The 15306-nt window shown below is 43.6% G+C and overlaps 1 protein-coding gene across 2 annotated transcripts in view; it reads left to right on the top strand.

The window, feature by feature from the left end:
* The window catches only part of LOC144755218 (complement factor H-like), a 1175739-nt gene that overhangs the window by 893325 nt on the left and 267108 nt on the right, over positions 1-15306 (top strand). For both annotated transcript variants that reach the window (XM_078643916.1, XM_078643925.1), the window contains exon 21: positions 3330-3527. In XM_078643916.1, the coding sequence (XP_078500042.1) occupies positions 3330-3527 (198 nt within the window). The remainder of the gene's footprint in view (positions 1-3329; positions 3528-15306) is intronic.

Raw genomic sequence — 15306 nt, 5'->3', positions numbered from 1 at the left:
CATCCTGGGACGAGGTGCAAGGCCTTCTCCCCCAGGATGAGCAAAGGAAGCTTCAAAGGCATACCGCCTTTCTGAGCTTCTCCAGGCCATTTGCTGTACTCAGCAACTGGGCCCCACCGGTTCTGACCCCCACTCTGGTGGGAAGAATGGCGGGAAACCCTAAGTCAGGAAAGGGGGTGTGCCAGCCTATACCAACCCCACCCCTCAGGTGGGGGAGGCGAGGTGAAGCACAACTCCGTGATACAGCCATCTTGAAGATGCGGAGCCCTACCCAATCACAGCTATACTCCTGCCCCTCTCCCGCAAGAGAGGAGCAGGCTAGGGGGTGTACCCACCCCAGGGCAGGGACCCATTGGTCCCGGCCCTTGCCCTACCTGTAACACCCCTAAATTTAGTATTTAGGGGCACCCTGAACCTTCCTCCCTCAGATCCCCATTTCAACAACGAGAAGACCAAGAAACAAGAAGACCTGCCACGCAGCTGCAAACAAAAGGACGACGCTCACTGACTTGGCCCCAGAACCCTACAGGCCTGTTGACCTTTGAACCTGCTCCTGTGAAACGCCGGAGTCTCCCGCTGACAGCAACCGTGACAACCCCGGAGGACCTGCCTGCCTTGATCCTTCCAAAAGACTGGGACTCCCACGAGCAGTGGTTCTGCTCCAACATAAATACCCCTGGTGCCAGCCATTAACCGCAAATCCAGCCCACTCTGTACCCGCCAAGCCCGGCCTGTGCCTGAGTGACCCAATACCATGAGGACGTCCCCCCGGTGACTGGGAGCTGAAGTCCAGTGCCCAAAGACCCTCCTTGACAGACCAGACGACGCCTGCAGCCTCAGAACTAGGGACCCCTCAAACCGCGACCAGCTGAGGGTACGATTACCCAACCCCAAAATACACCCCTGCACCTGGCTCCGTGCCCTTCTTTGGGGTACCTACCTCTTCTCCAAGAACCCAACTTACCTCTCGAAGTGTTGGTCGCACCTAAAGAATCTCCGCCCCCGAGCCTGGAGCCTTTGTTCACTTTTTAACTTTCCCATTGGATAACATTGAGCGCTATACGGCTCAAAAGCGCCCTGCACCCAGCCGCCCGAGTGCCGCTGGAAGTGCAACTTCTACCCTACTCTACTTCCCCACTTGCCCTGAGTAAGTGACCAGAAGCTCAGCTCCCACCACCGCGTGGCCTGCTTGCTTGCAGCCACCAACCAAAGGCCCCCTACCCTCAATTGGATTGCATTGGGCCTTCTCTCTCTGCACTCGGCTGCCCCTGTGCCGCTGAGGGTGTAACTACTGTACCTTTCCAACCCTTGAGACACCTGAGTCTATGCCCAGAACCTTATCTCTACCAGTCGAGTACTTACCTAAAAGCTGATAACTCATTTTCCTTCCATAGGATAACATTGACTGGTTTTCACTGAAATTTCTTTTACGTTTGGAGTTTTGAAACTTTAAAATATTCATCTAAAATCATCCGAATAACGAATTTTGAATTACTCACCTGTGATCAGGGGAGAAGCCAATACTGTACCTTTTAGCCCAGTACTGAACCGCAAATGTAATCCTAACTGTACTTATCAGTTACCTGCATTTTCTTCCATAGAAAACCATTGACTGATTTTCTGTGAAATTTCTCCTATCGATTTTCGCAAACTACAAATATTCTTTAAAAATCATACCAAGTACCAAAACGTAGTTGCTTACCTGTCTTAGGTAGAAGTCCCAGTATTGAACCTAGGAGTCCAGTACTGGATTACAAAAGTAACGAGAACCTACTTTATCTGTGACTCGAAATTCCTTCCATAGGATAACATTGCTTGTTTTTCACTGAAAAGTTTCTAAGTGTCAACCTTGAAAATACTTTTATACTCTTTCTTTAAAAATCACAACTGTAACCAAAACGCTTTTGCTTAACTGTTTACAGCTTAGGTCCTGGGACTGAATCCAGGATCCAGTCCTGTGGTTAGAAAAGTAATCCTCAAAGTAATCAACTGCATTTATGTTGAAAAACCCATTGAGCTCAATCTTAAATTGTGTTTAGAATTGGGTTGCCTATTGCAACAACTGTAGCTATTGTACTTACAAAGTCTATTGCCTTTCTGCAAATAATTACCTCAAGTCACTCATATTGAGAAAAGTTTATTTTAATACCTGTTGGTTCTAAAATACAACAAATATATCTTTTGATATAAAAACAATTGGCCTAGAGTTCAGTTCTTGAGTGTGTTGAACCTTTTGCTGACTGAGTGAGTACAACAAATGCTTTACACTGTCTTCTGATACTGCCTTACTGCTCGACCAAGCTACCACTTTAGAGAGTAAGGTCATATCTGACTTTAACCTCTGTCATACCTCTGGAGATTGGGGACTCTATACACATTGTACCTTACTTTGGTCCTGTATATATAGAGCCACTTTCTTACACTGTGGCTAGACAAGTTCTCATCCTAAACAGATAGAATCATACTACCCGTCCCCTCAAAGCTCTATATTTGAACACTGGTTATGAGTGTCTAGGTATAAATCATTTAAAGCCATCTGCGTTGCTCATCTGTCAATCCACAGTCTGAAACATAGCTACTGATGATCAAAAGTAGGACTTTACTAGCAAAACGGAAACCTCATATCAAAATGAACTCTCTGCTGATACGTCCTTCCTACTATAAACTTCATATACCCATTAGGGATTAAATTGCCAAGGAAAATCAGGTACATAGATACTCATTTGCAATTCAGAAGAACCCTAAAGTCCCGGCTTTTTCCATATCAAGACTGACATACTGACATCTTCCACACTTCTTTTGTCTCTGCCACACTTGTAAAATGTGCTGGCACACCACCGCATCAGGTTTGGAACATTTTTTTCAGGCATCTTTAATGAAGTCAGTTCCCAACCCTAACAGTGAACACCCCCATCAAAAACCTGTTTTCATCCACACACCACAGAATCAAAAAAATCGACTCCTCACCTGCAGAGCACATTGAAACCTCCTACATATTTACTAAATTATATAAATGCTGCAGTGCAATAAAATCTAAAATTAGAACAGCCAAACACTAAAGTCAGAACAGTGTTTAAAAGCTCCTGCCAGCCTGTGACTTCTAGCACCAACAAATGTTTAAATACACCAACTGCATGTTGCACACAAGTGCAGATTTGATTGAAGATCTTTCATATTGAGCTTTTTATCTGAAACACCCTATGCACATTTTATGATATACAGTGCTTATTTCCAACTGCCAGTACAGTTCTTTATATTTCTACATATTCATCTTTGTGTGCAAAGGCAATATTTTATGAATGTATGATTCTGTTTTATATCATTTTCAGAACCGTGTCATCTCAGTAAAGATGAAATGGATAAAAACTTCTTAGAATTGTATCAGCCTGAAGACATAAGCAAAGCTGTTAAACACAAGACATCCGTACCCTTTAAGTGTAAAGAAGGCTACGTCACGGGACCAAATTCAGAACTCTTTTTACAGTGCAAAAATGGGACAATAACCTATCCTTCATGTGTTATAGATAGTAAGTGAACCTTATTGATTATTAGCCTTTTATGGGGGCTACATGAATATTGTTTTTCGTATCTATACATACTCAATATTTGTTAATGTATTTGATTGGTAACACACAAACGTGGCTAAGGCAACTCTGCAAAACAGGTATGAAGGTGGTGGAGTTTTCAATTCATATGGTCATTTTGGGAGCTGACGATGAGCCAACATGAGGTCAGGGTGACTATCCCAGAGGGGTCGCTTTGAAGACAGGTTCGTGGCAGGTCCCCATGAAAGTTTTGACTTTGGTGCCTTTTTTTGAGAATGTTAAGCTGGAAAGGTGTGCCGTATTCGTTCCAAAGAGTAGCAAACAGCATTCGTATGGGATCGCCCTGTTCGTATCGTGCTTCTTTCTTATGAATTAGGAAACGTTGACAGTACCGGATTAAACCCTGTGGAGGTCCTTAGGAAGTCGAAATTTCAGCGCCCCCCCCCCCCCCCTCGCAAATTATTTCCTAAAACGTTTTTAATTTTACCAACTAACAAGTTTAATAAACACATTTTTTTACACAAAACAAAACATTTCCAATCCTTAATGTTATTTAACGTTTTTAAAAAGTTTTAATAAACCAACAAAACTTTACATATTCACTTTGCTCAATTTGTTTGTGGTGAAATCTTTCAGGATATCTTGGAAGTCTACCTTTTGCAAGACGTTGTATTCAGTAGCCATAATGGCAAGTGAGTTAAGTCGTTCTTGTGTCATTGAAGATTGATTTCAAGATCAAATCAATATTGTTTTGTTGCATGGCCCCAAAAAGCAATGGGGCCCTTAGCCGGTGCATACTTTGCCAATTTGTTAATTAGGAATCGAATGTTGATCAGACTGGTGATGCAAGGTCAAATATTGTTTCCTGAAACATATTGAATGGTTCATTTTCAGAGACAGGGAGGAATTGAAAGAAGATGAATATGGTACAGAGTACATTTGAATGTGACCCTATTTCACTCGGAGCCAATATAATTCTTTCACATGAGAGATATTGTGGTTACATTTTCTTAGAATTAAGCAGAGTCTCACTACTTACTTCTATATTTGTTGAATTATCTGAATTTCAATCTTTAGAGCACTCGCATTGACTAAATGAAATGAGTTAAGCCTTGACAATAGAAGTGCCCCTGTGACTTCAGTCTTCTTAGTCTTCCCAGCTGGATGTTCTGTAAACCTGAAGAAAGTATTTGTTTCAAATATCCACCATGTGTGTACCCTATTTGATGTTCACGAATATTAAAGCAAACAAAAAATTATGCAGGTGACACACAACGCCAGCTCCACGTTTGGCATGATTAAGCATGAAACTTGAAAGAACCTGATCACAACTCCTCTGATACACACACACCACAATGGAACATATGGTGTTTCACTTTGCACCAAAGCATTTTGCAGTGTTTGTGATATTCATGAACAATGGAATTAAGACACATGAGGGACACGCAAGAGATGCCTAGTATACTCATTTGATTTGTCATTGGTGAAGACCTCACACCTTTTTAGACCATGAACATACATCTCCAAGACACACAACACATCATTGACACGTGTGACATTTTGATTTTCACCAGTGTGCATCATTTTGTATGTTTGTATGTACATATGTTGGATAAACAATGCACAGAAGTGACACAACCCAAATCCTAAAGTTAGGGTGAGCAACGTTTTGTGCCGTGGTGAATGATGATCACACAATCTTGACCCGCACTGCACCTCATTATGACCAATTGGGTTAACTTTGCCCCAAACAACTTTACACAATTTTTGTTGTTTGTAGACAATGATCCAAAAGATAGCAATGTTTGCGAACACTGGACATATAAATAATAAGAAACAATATTCAGAATATTGATAAACCTAAACAATGTTGGGTTGCTAAGAGATTAGGTCGAAGCCTTAGTCCAAAGAGATGACTTAAAAATGTGTCTCCAACTGGATGTCCCTACTGATTGGTCACGTGACCATGGTTGAAGATGAGTCTTGCACTTACCAACATCTTTAGCATCTGAACAAAGCATAGCATAACAATGGTGTAGACCACAAACATAATAATATTGCAGCCATTTGTACAGCTGCCTGTTTACACAGAAGGAGATTACCGTGGCTTACCATCTGTGAATGTACATCGTTTGCAGCTGCAACAGAAGTGGAAGGTCTAGCGCCATCCTCTTCCTCCACAGTTTTGGGTAACTTAGTCAAGACCAACATGACCACCTCTACCAGACAGGACACCACTCCCACCAGAGTGCTCACACACTGTGCAGAATGCACACCCAAAGCTGTGATTGCATGTGTTGGAAACACCTCGGCTAATTAGCACTTAATAGCAGCACATTGAGACATTAAGATGGGAAGGTACCTTAAAAAGTTAATATGCCTGCTGTAATGATAACAATGTAGCATATATGTCACAGGCTGGCATGCTTTTAAGCAAGATAGCATAATGGATTCATGCAGTGGTACAGAGCTACAGTCTTAGGCAATGTTTTATCTTCAACAGCCTAAATCAGCCGCTCTGCGAACCAGGGAAACTAAAAACATTTCCACTGACTTACAGCAAGCGAGACTAAGTTACAGGAACAGAAGTAGGTGTCGGAAGTGGTCGAGGAGACAAGAGAGGCAACTTTGGAGTGACTGCATCGCCGGCTCGCTACAAAAATCTAACAGGAGTTCCCACAGGGGCTGGCCACCCAGATTGCAAATGGCGGATCGGCGAAGGAGACCCCAAGGAAGTACCCCAAGCATGGCAACGACCGCACACACAAAGTAAGACAGAGTGCAGTGCAGGACAAGGGAGAACCACGATTAGTCCCGCCGATACAGCTTCCCCACCCGGCCCCCACTGCAGCGAAGGCGGAGTATATGAATTACGGGCAGAAGCAAGCAAAGATACAGCAGGGGGAGTAGCTAAAGAAACAAAGAGAGAAAACCACCTGAAAACTCCGAAATTAGGCATACAGGAAGCTAATGACAGCGTGCGCAACTGGTGGCATATAAGGTACCAAGAAGCGACCACAAATTAAGAGAGGACGGGAAATGTACGGAACCGCCAACATGCCTGAGAGGTATCGAAACCGGCCGGCGTCACAAAGGAAACAAAGACCAGGCGGCCATCTTGTGAGAGTTGCACACCAAATGGAGTAAACCAGAGGGAGCACACAATGCGCGGAGCACCAACAAACCAACCAACAACCTTACCGATATAACCCTAAAGGACCGGAAGGAGACGGTCACAGCTCACGGAACCCAACACGCACAGATCGTAACAGGGGCAGCGGGGATCGGCAGAGAGAGCAGTAGCCAGGCACTGCCGAACACAGCTCCCACCCCACCCCCCCGCGGGGACCGATGCGGGAAAACAGCGTGGCACCACAAGTGGAGAGGCCAGTTATAACAGGGGCGAACTAACTCAGACAAACACCAGCTGCATAGGGAGGGGGAGCAGAGGCAAGGACATCCTACCACTGCAGGTTATACTCGACCAAGACGCCTGACCCCTCCTGAGTCACCCAAAAGGACGGGGGAAGGAGCGTGACCACAACAAAGAGCAGAGGGAAACATAAGGTGCACAGGAGATGGTCACAGCTCACGGAACCCAACACACACAGATCGTAACAGGGGCAGCGGGGATCTGCGGAGAGAGCAGTAGCCAGGCACTGCCGAACACAGCTCCCCCCGCGGGGACCGATGCGGGAAAACAGCGCGTCACCACAAGTCGAGAGGTCAGTTATAACAGGAGCGAACTAACTCAGACAAACACCAGCTGCATAGGGAGAGGGAGCGGAGGCAAGGACATCCCACCACTGCAGGTTATACTCGACCAAGATGCCTGACCCCTCCTGAGTCACCCAAAAGGAGGGGGAAGCAGCGTGACCACAACAAAGAGCAGAGGGAAACATAAGGTGCACAGGACAAGGCACTACTCGAAACCGAGTGCAAAGGACCCCCAACAGCCGTGCTGCACCTACCTTTCTAACCAACTCGAATACCGAGGGGCCAGAACCTTATATCCCGGTGAGACACCACAATAGCCAAAAAGGGGGAAACAAGGCAGGAAGCCGGCAGACACGCACAACATACCTCACTGCCTGACTACGCCTAACCAGTCATGCTGCACCACAACTGGGATACAATTACTGGAGCAGCATAAGATACACCACGCCTACCAACCGCGCTGCCTTGCCCTGCTACCACATGCGAAGTGCCGCTGCTGAGAATCAAGAGCTTTGGCGACACAAGGAACTGGAGGGGAAAACCCATAGATAAACATTCCAAACGCCTTGGCTCCACGAAAGATCATGACCCACTGGAGGCTCCTTTGAGCTGGAAGAGGTTGAAAAACAAGGGGAAAAACCCGACTGTTCATACAACGGAGGTGGTGCTCCCACAGTTGGCAATATAAGGCGAGAGGAAGGGGAAGGAAGTCCCAACCACCATAGCCAAACAGCAAAACGAGGACACAAAGTGGTACCAGCACTGATCAACAGGCTCAGTGACGCAGATAACCCGGACTGAAACAGAGCCTAAGACAACAACAGAAGAAAGAGGACATATCCATTGTGTAAGCAACCTCTGGAACGAACACGAGCAAGGGGGAGACCAGATTCGAACTGGTCAAACTTGTCATCAAGACAATAGAAGGAACGTTTCAGTGCATGTTAAAAACACTTAATTAAATAATAAATATTTTAACATGGGAAGACAAAACACCTGCTTTGATTGCACGTTGCCGAATATTTTCAGGGCTCAGGTCGTGCACACGCTCTTTGAGCCAGTGTTGACCCTTACCCTTGGCTCTCACTTTCAATGTCTGCTGACTCACCTACCGCTATCTTCGCTTCGTGCCACTCCACCCGGGTAAGGTCAGACTGCACCGGACTGAAAGCTAAAAAGCTTTCCTATACTCTGCAGCGGGACCTGTCCCCCAGTCTGTACAGCTGAATTAGCAGCGCGGAAAGCTCTGAACTGGATTCTGCGCATCAAAACTCGATCTAATGCACTGCACAGAATCCAGTGTTCAGCTTGCTTACTGCAGCCTCTAAACTCACCCTTCCCTAACTGGTCATAGAGTGAGTTGGGGTCCGTGAGGCTCCCTGACACCACCCAATTCTGTGACCAGTTAGGGAAGGGTGGAGTGGCATGGCTCCACTCCTTGTAAGAAGTGAATCCTCTGGTGATGCAGAGCTTTAGCCTGAAGTGCCCTGAGGCAAATTTGAACAAAACGTCGCTTAGGGGTGGAACTTACCAAGGAGTCTAGGGGCATATGTATGAAATACCCATTTTGCCATTCCTTAATAGCATTTTTTAGAGAATCGCTATTAAGGACTCCCAAAATGCTATGTAGGTAGAAATCGCAATCATTTTTGCGATTCCTACACATTCCTTATTTGCGAGTCGCAAATACGGAATGGCTTCCCATTCATTCCAAAGAGGCCCATAGGAATCAATGAGAATTGCGTGCCCAATTTGCGAGTATCCATTAGGTACTCACAAATTGCGCACACAATTTCAAGGGTAAATTAAGAGGGGTGGTGTCCCAGCGCCCACTAGGTGGGAGCAGCTGCAGCCAAAATAGTGCCTAACCTGCTGTTTAACCTGCCACAGGCTGAATTGCAGAGATGATGTACTGTTTAAATGGCATCCTGAAAAATAGTGTGAAGAAGGTCTTCATTTAGACAGCTGTGAAGAAAAAGGGCTCAACGAGCAATGGTAGGGTGGTGGCCATCTTGTAATGGGGATTCAATATGTGTGAAGCGCTTGAATGTATGTGCATATACCATTGTACAATGTTTTTTTAATTTTTATTTAATTAAAAAAAAATTATTGCATTTTTTTTTAAATGTTGTCCTCATGTGTGACAAACCAGCTAAGGGTATATGATCCGGTATGATCAGGTTCTGCAGTCAGGTCGTATACCCACAGCCTGTTGGGTATTTCCTCCCCCTGATGTACCTTCTGTGAACCTTTTTTGTAGGGGTGGTGGGGTTGCCCCCACCTAACCTCTTCGTTCTTGAGGATGTCTTAATCCTTGGACCACTGAATGACTTTTGCCTTATTGTGATTGGATTGTAAAGTACCAGAGATTCCCAGGTGCTAACCCTCTTTATAGACCTATTTATAGAGTTCAATCTACCTATCTACCTTGCTGACGTTAACCAGGCTGTACAGGCTGGCAATGTGCTGGAGACCCAATTAATGCATATTTCCAGACGTGCTATAATTAACAGGACTATTAAAACTGTTCTTGCACTTTCCTATTCTTCCCTTTAAAACCAACCTCTTCTATGATCCTATTCTCCTTTTCATAATAGCTGTTAAAACCTTACCCACTTCTAGCCAGTACGCTTGGACTCATGGGAACTGCCAGATCATATGCACATCAACCCCTCTCACCATTCCACATTTCAGATTTCCGCAGCACCTAATTTTTGCTCCCAATCTGGATAATTTCTTGGGAGACCAATAAACCCTGTATAGAGTAAACAAATGGTTTTTCTTTAAGGGAGCCTATTTAACAAACGACCAAAGCGTAGTCATAGATACTTACCTAAGAGGTGATAAAGCTGCTGTAGGTAGTTCATCATTCCATTTTTCTTCCGGCAATATATAAGAGTGGTCTTCCTCTTGAGCCAGCATCCAGTACCACGTTGTCACTTCTTTATTCTGCAAGGTGGTGCCACAAATTGTTTCCTCCCAGTCATTTGGACATCCCACATTTGCATGGTCTTGAACCCAACTCACTAGTTGCCGGTATTTAAACCTGGACAGCTGATTATTTGTTTTCTTCAGTAGATATTCCCAGGAGATTAAATTGTCCTCATCTGTCAATTGGCCCCATTTCTCTATTGCAGCAACCATTAGTGATGCAGTTAATGAGTCTTGGAGACATAGAGGAGTTCCGGGGGAGTTCCAAATTGGAGCCATCTGACTATATTAAGGTATGCCAAATATTCTCCTGACCTGAATCCACAATTTACATGCTGCACTCAATACTTTTTAAACATACACTTTTTAAGAATTTTGGACTGTCTATATTTAAAAAGAAAGTACCTTTCTTGTTATGCAAAGTCCTAGCTCCATAGCATGGACTGCCCTGTTGATGGTTCTTTGTTGACAATATTCTAAAGTTTTTCAATTGAAAGGTCCAACAGTACAGCTGAAAATCTAAAACGGCTAATCCGAAGTCTATCTTTTTCTTGTGTAGCTTTTTCAAGGAAATTCTTGAACTTTTGCTAGCCCATATAAAACTACTCAGTTCCCCTTGTATTTTCCTAAGCCATTTTGCCTGAAAGTGCAGGGGCAAAGCATTAAATAGGAAGGTGAACTTTGGGGGAATCGTCATCTTAACTAAGTTAACCCTGCCAATGATGGATAAGGGCAGATGAGACCAAAGCTGTAGTAGCCTCTTGGTTTCCCTCATAAGCTTTTGAAAATGTACCTATATCTTCCACATTTTCAACCACCTGGACTCCTAGATATCCTATCTCTTTTTTCACACTTTTTTCCAAGGTGGTGTCCAGCTGTACATTCCAGGCCATTATCACAGTTTTTTCCTCATTGACCTGATATCCTGCTACCTTCCCAAAGTCTCTTAGTACATGCACAATAATTGTGAAGGTTACTATGGGGTGTTTTGTGTATATCAAAAGGTCGTCAGCATAAAGGGCATCCTTCTTAACCCAGTCTCGATATTTGAAGGGCAGAATCCTCTGTTCTCCCCTGACTCTTCTAGCCAATGGCTCATTATATATATATTCAACAATAAGGATGATACGGGTCAACCATGCTGAGTACATCTACCTATCTCCAATTGTTGAGTAATGGAACGATTAATTAAAATCCTCGCTGAAGGCCATCTATATATATTTTTTATTTCATACTGAAGCTTGTCCCCCAGCCCATAATGTCTTATAACTGCATGAAGAAAAGACAAGCTGACCCTATCAAATGCCTTGGAAGCGCCCACTGTAATGATAGCTAGAGGTAGGTTTTTATCTACGGCCAAGTTTATGGAGCAAACCAAAGCGTGAGTAAGATCATTTAGCTGTCTGTCCTTCATGGACCATTTTTTGAGATGTGCCAAGTAACTCTCCCATCACTTTATCAAGTATTTTGGCCAAAATGCTTGTGTGTAACTTGTATTCATTATTAAGTAAGGATATCGGTCTATATGACTCACATTTTTTAGGGTTTTTATTTAGTTTCAGGCTTAATGTTATTGCGGCATCATTCCATGTCTCAGGAACAGGTGCTGCTTCTATATAGGTTATATTGAATAAAGAGGTCAGTACCGGGGGAATTTCATCCGCCAAGGCTTTATGTACATCACCTGGAATTTCTTCTGGCCCTGGAGCTTTCCCATTCTTAAAAGTTTAATTGCATTGCATACTTCTTCAGGGCTTATTTATTTATTAAGGTTTTGCCCTTTATCTAGTGCCAGTTTTGGTAGAAGGTCATTTTGCAGCCAGGATTTATTTGTTCAGTTTTTGCTAGAATCTCTTCATTATATAAGTTTTGGAAGAAACCGGTGAAAGCCCTCCCAATGTCCTGATGCTCCTGGCAACTTTCACCTGCTCCATCCAAGACAACTTCTTTTATAGAGATCCTTACCAAGTCACCCTTTGCTTTCCAGGCCAATAATGTCCTGCACCCTTCACCGTATTCGTACTGTGCAAGTTTACTAGCATTCCATTTTTTCTTCTCTATCCCCTCTAGATGATCTGTTAACTCTTTTTTGCTTTGTCCATTTGCATTTGTATTTTATTATAACATCTGTGTCAACCACAATATTCAAATCTTTATGCCAGGCAGTTATTTTCTTCTCAATCCCCAGATTGTATTATTGTTTTCTCTCTTTCTATGAGCTGTGCAATTGATTAATCTCCCTCAAATAAAAGCTTTATAAGCATCCCAGATTATTTACGGGGGGCAGAGTCCATATTTAAATCAAAGTATTCTTGGGTGTCTTGCTTCAGATTAGTTAGAGTCTCCTGCTTGCCTGTTAGTGACCTATCCATTGTCCATCTGGGTCTAGTTGTGCCACGATCTAAGGCTAGCTCAGGTCTTACTGCGGAATGATCTGATAGGTGGACAGGTTGATGAGTAACTTCCTTAACCTTATTCCTTAATCTGGAGTCAATCAAAAAATAGTCTACGCGGGAAGCATGCCCATATTTCTTATTCTGATGTGTGTACCCTTTATTTCTGGCAGTTTTCTGTCTCAGGGGTCTATCAAGCCAAAGTTCTTCATTAAATTCTGTATGAAAGCTCTCATCTTGGATGTGTTAATCATAGGCCTGGAGGTGGATTTATCTAATTCAGGGTCAAGTAGTGCATTGAAGATGCCCGCCATTATAATAGGATTGTTGTTATTTAAAAGTTGTTGGAACAGTTCCTGTAGCAATAATGGATCATCTATATTAGGGCCATAATAACTTATCAAGGAATATTTTATGCTATGAATTCTGATCGTTGCTATTACCCATCTCTCTTTGGGGTCTGTAACCACTTTTATTAATTTAGCTTGGGTTGAGTTTTTTTTTTTATCACAATTGCCACCCCTTTTAAATCTGTATCCCTTAATTATTGACTTCCACTCTGCATGACGTAAATGCTTTTCTTATAACATTATAATATCGTTGTTTGACTGTTTTAAAAATTGAAGAATTCTCCTTCTCTTGTCTGGTACTCTTAGACCATTTATGTTACAGATTAAAACCCTCAGGCTGTGTGTCTTATCTAAAGCAGCAATCTTCCGAAACCCACCCACGTCCAGCACTCCCTATTCTGTCACATATGAGAAACATGCATCTTTTTAAAAAAAATTCTCCCACTTCTCCGCATCCCTTGTGCTATTTACATTAAGTGTGAAGCATTTCTCCTCCCTGGTCCCATTAACTCTCCACACAGGGGGACCCTACCTTTGACCAAATTCGGCATTTGAGCATGCTCGACAGTTTCTTATCTCTCCTGGTTATTTAATGTATCCTTGATGTGCCTATGGACTTAGCCTCCCATTAGGCTTTTATTTGCTTTATTAAGTTCTCAACTTCCTCCGGCTCTTTAAAAGTATACATTTTATTGTTCCACATTATATTTAATGTGGCTGGGAATTTCAGTTTGGCTGTGGCTCCAAAAGCTTTAAGGTTTTGCATATGTATGCCTAGCTCCCGTTGTCGAGTTTGTGTTTCTTTCACTATAACTGAGAGTATGCGGAAAGACCATCCACCTTTAGAGTATGAGCCTGCTTTTAATGCTTCAGACAGTATAATTTCTTTGATTGAATAGGTATTAAAATGTATAAGACATTTTTTAGGCTTGTCTCTATTAGGATTTCTTCTAAAGGGATCCCTATGTATTTGTTGAATATCCTGTTGGAGGTCTAAGTCCCTGACTTCCGGTATTGGCTCTTTGAACAAATTTACAATAAACTCTTTCGGGTTTTAGCCTTCTTTTCCCATGGGGATATTAAGAAACCTTAATGTATTCCTTCTGGAGTTATTTTTTAATGTTTCAATCTTCTCCTGGAGAGCTTTGACTCTCTCTATGAGATTTTGAATTGTATTTCTGTTGCCATCTACCTTACCTTTCATGTCTTCGTAAGGATTTTTCCAGGTTTCTGATTCTTTCTATTAAATCCTTACTTTCAAGACTCTCTCAGGCTTTGCAGTTTTTTGCTAGATTTGTCTCTGACATTGTAAATCTGTTTTTAATCTCTTCAGTTAGTGTGTGCTGTAATTCCCCGAGGTTTTCCTGCCTCATGGGATATGGGGGGGGGGGCATCTGCAGGTGGAAGTGTGGGCACCCCTGGTTCGATGGGGGTTGTTGTTTCAGAGTATACTGTTCCTACTTACAAAACCTGATACATGGTTGTTAAGGACAACTCCTTGGTTGTTCCAGCTTGATGTTATTCCATGCTGCCAGTACTACCTGGAGGACCTTAAAGAGGGTATGATCTTAATTTGAGCACCCCTCCCCCACTAGATCTGACATATTCCTGGAGCCACTTCCTTCTTTTTTTATAGGTATGTTCAGAGGTCTGGTCTTTGGAGGGTATTCCTGGCAAGGAGTTTGGAGGCTGTAATGTGGGAGAAATAACTGGGGAGGGGATCCCTTAACTCCACCTGGGGGGGGGGATCCCTTAATCTCACCTGGTTCCTCCTCCTTTAACTGTGTGTCTTAAAAATTGATGCAATAGTTCCTTAAAGTGTACCTGTTAACGCACTGTTTCCTTGGCTCTGCGACTGAGGCACCCTCGATGTCCTTATTTTTCTCCCTGGCGCGGGTGTCCTTTGAGGGCTCATGTGCCGAGGAGAGCTGCAAACGTCCGACGTTGTCTGTAGTGCTGCTAGCTGCGGCCGCACACTTGTGCTGACACCACCACCTGGAGGCAAACAGGCTGCAGCCCACCGGCTGCAGCGTAGTTGCAGGGCAGCCAGAAATCGCGGAGAACCGTGCCTAGCTGGTCGTGTCTCTGGAGGCGGTCTATCATGCAGCGTCCTCGTCACTCACCATCCACAAAAAGAAATAAAAGGGGACAGAAGGTCAAGTAAAAGGGAAAAGTACAAGAGGAAGCCGGAGCGAGAAGAAATCAGGGAGGTTTTGCTAGGCGCGGTCAGCTCTGTCCATCGAGGTAAGAGTTCCGGAGAGACAAGGATCTCACAACCAGCTCCTTAGCCAGCCGCCCTGTTCCCCCGAAGCACTGTGGTGGTTGTAGGACCCCTGTACTTGTTATAGGACCTAAGTACAATTGTTTGTA

Source organism: Lissotriton helveticus, chromosome 1_1 (genome assembly GCF_964261635.1).
Source record: "Lissotriton helveticus chromosome 1_1, aLisHel1.1, whole genome shotgun sequence".
Classification (NCBI taxonomy): Eukaryota; Metazoa; Chordata; class Amphibia; order Caudata; family Salamandridae; genus Lissotriton; species Lissotriton helveticus.
This window is presented reverse-complemented; position numbering and strand designations above follow the sequence as displayed.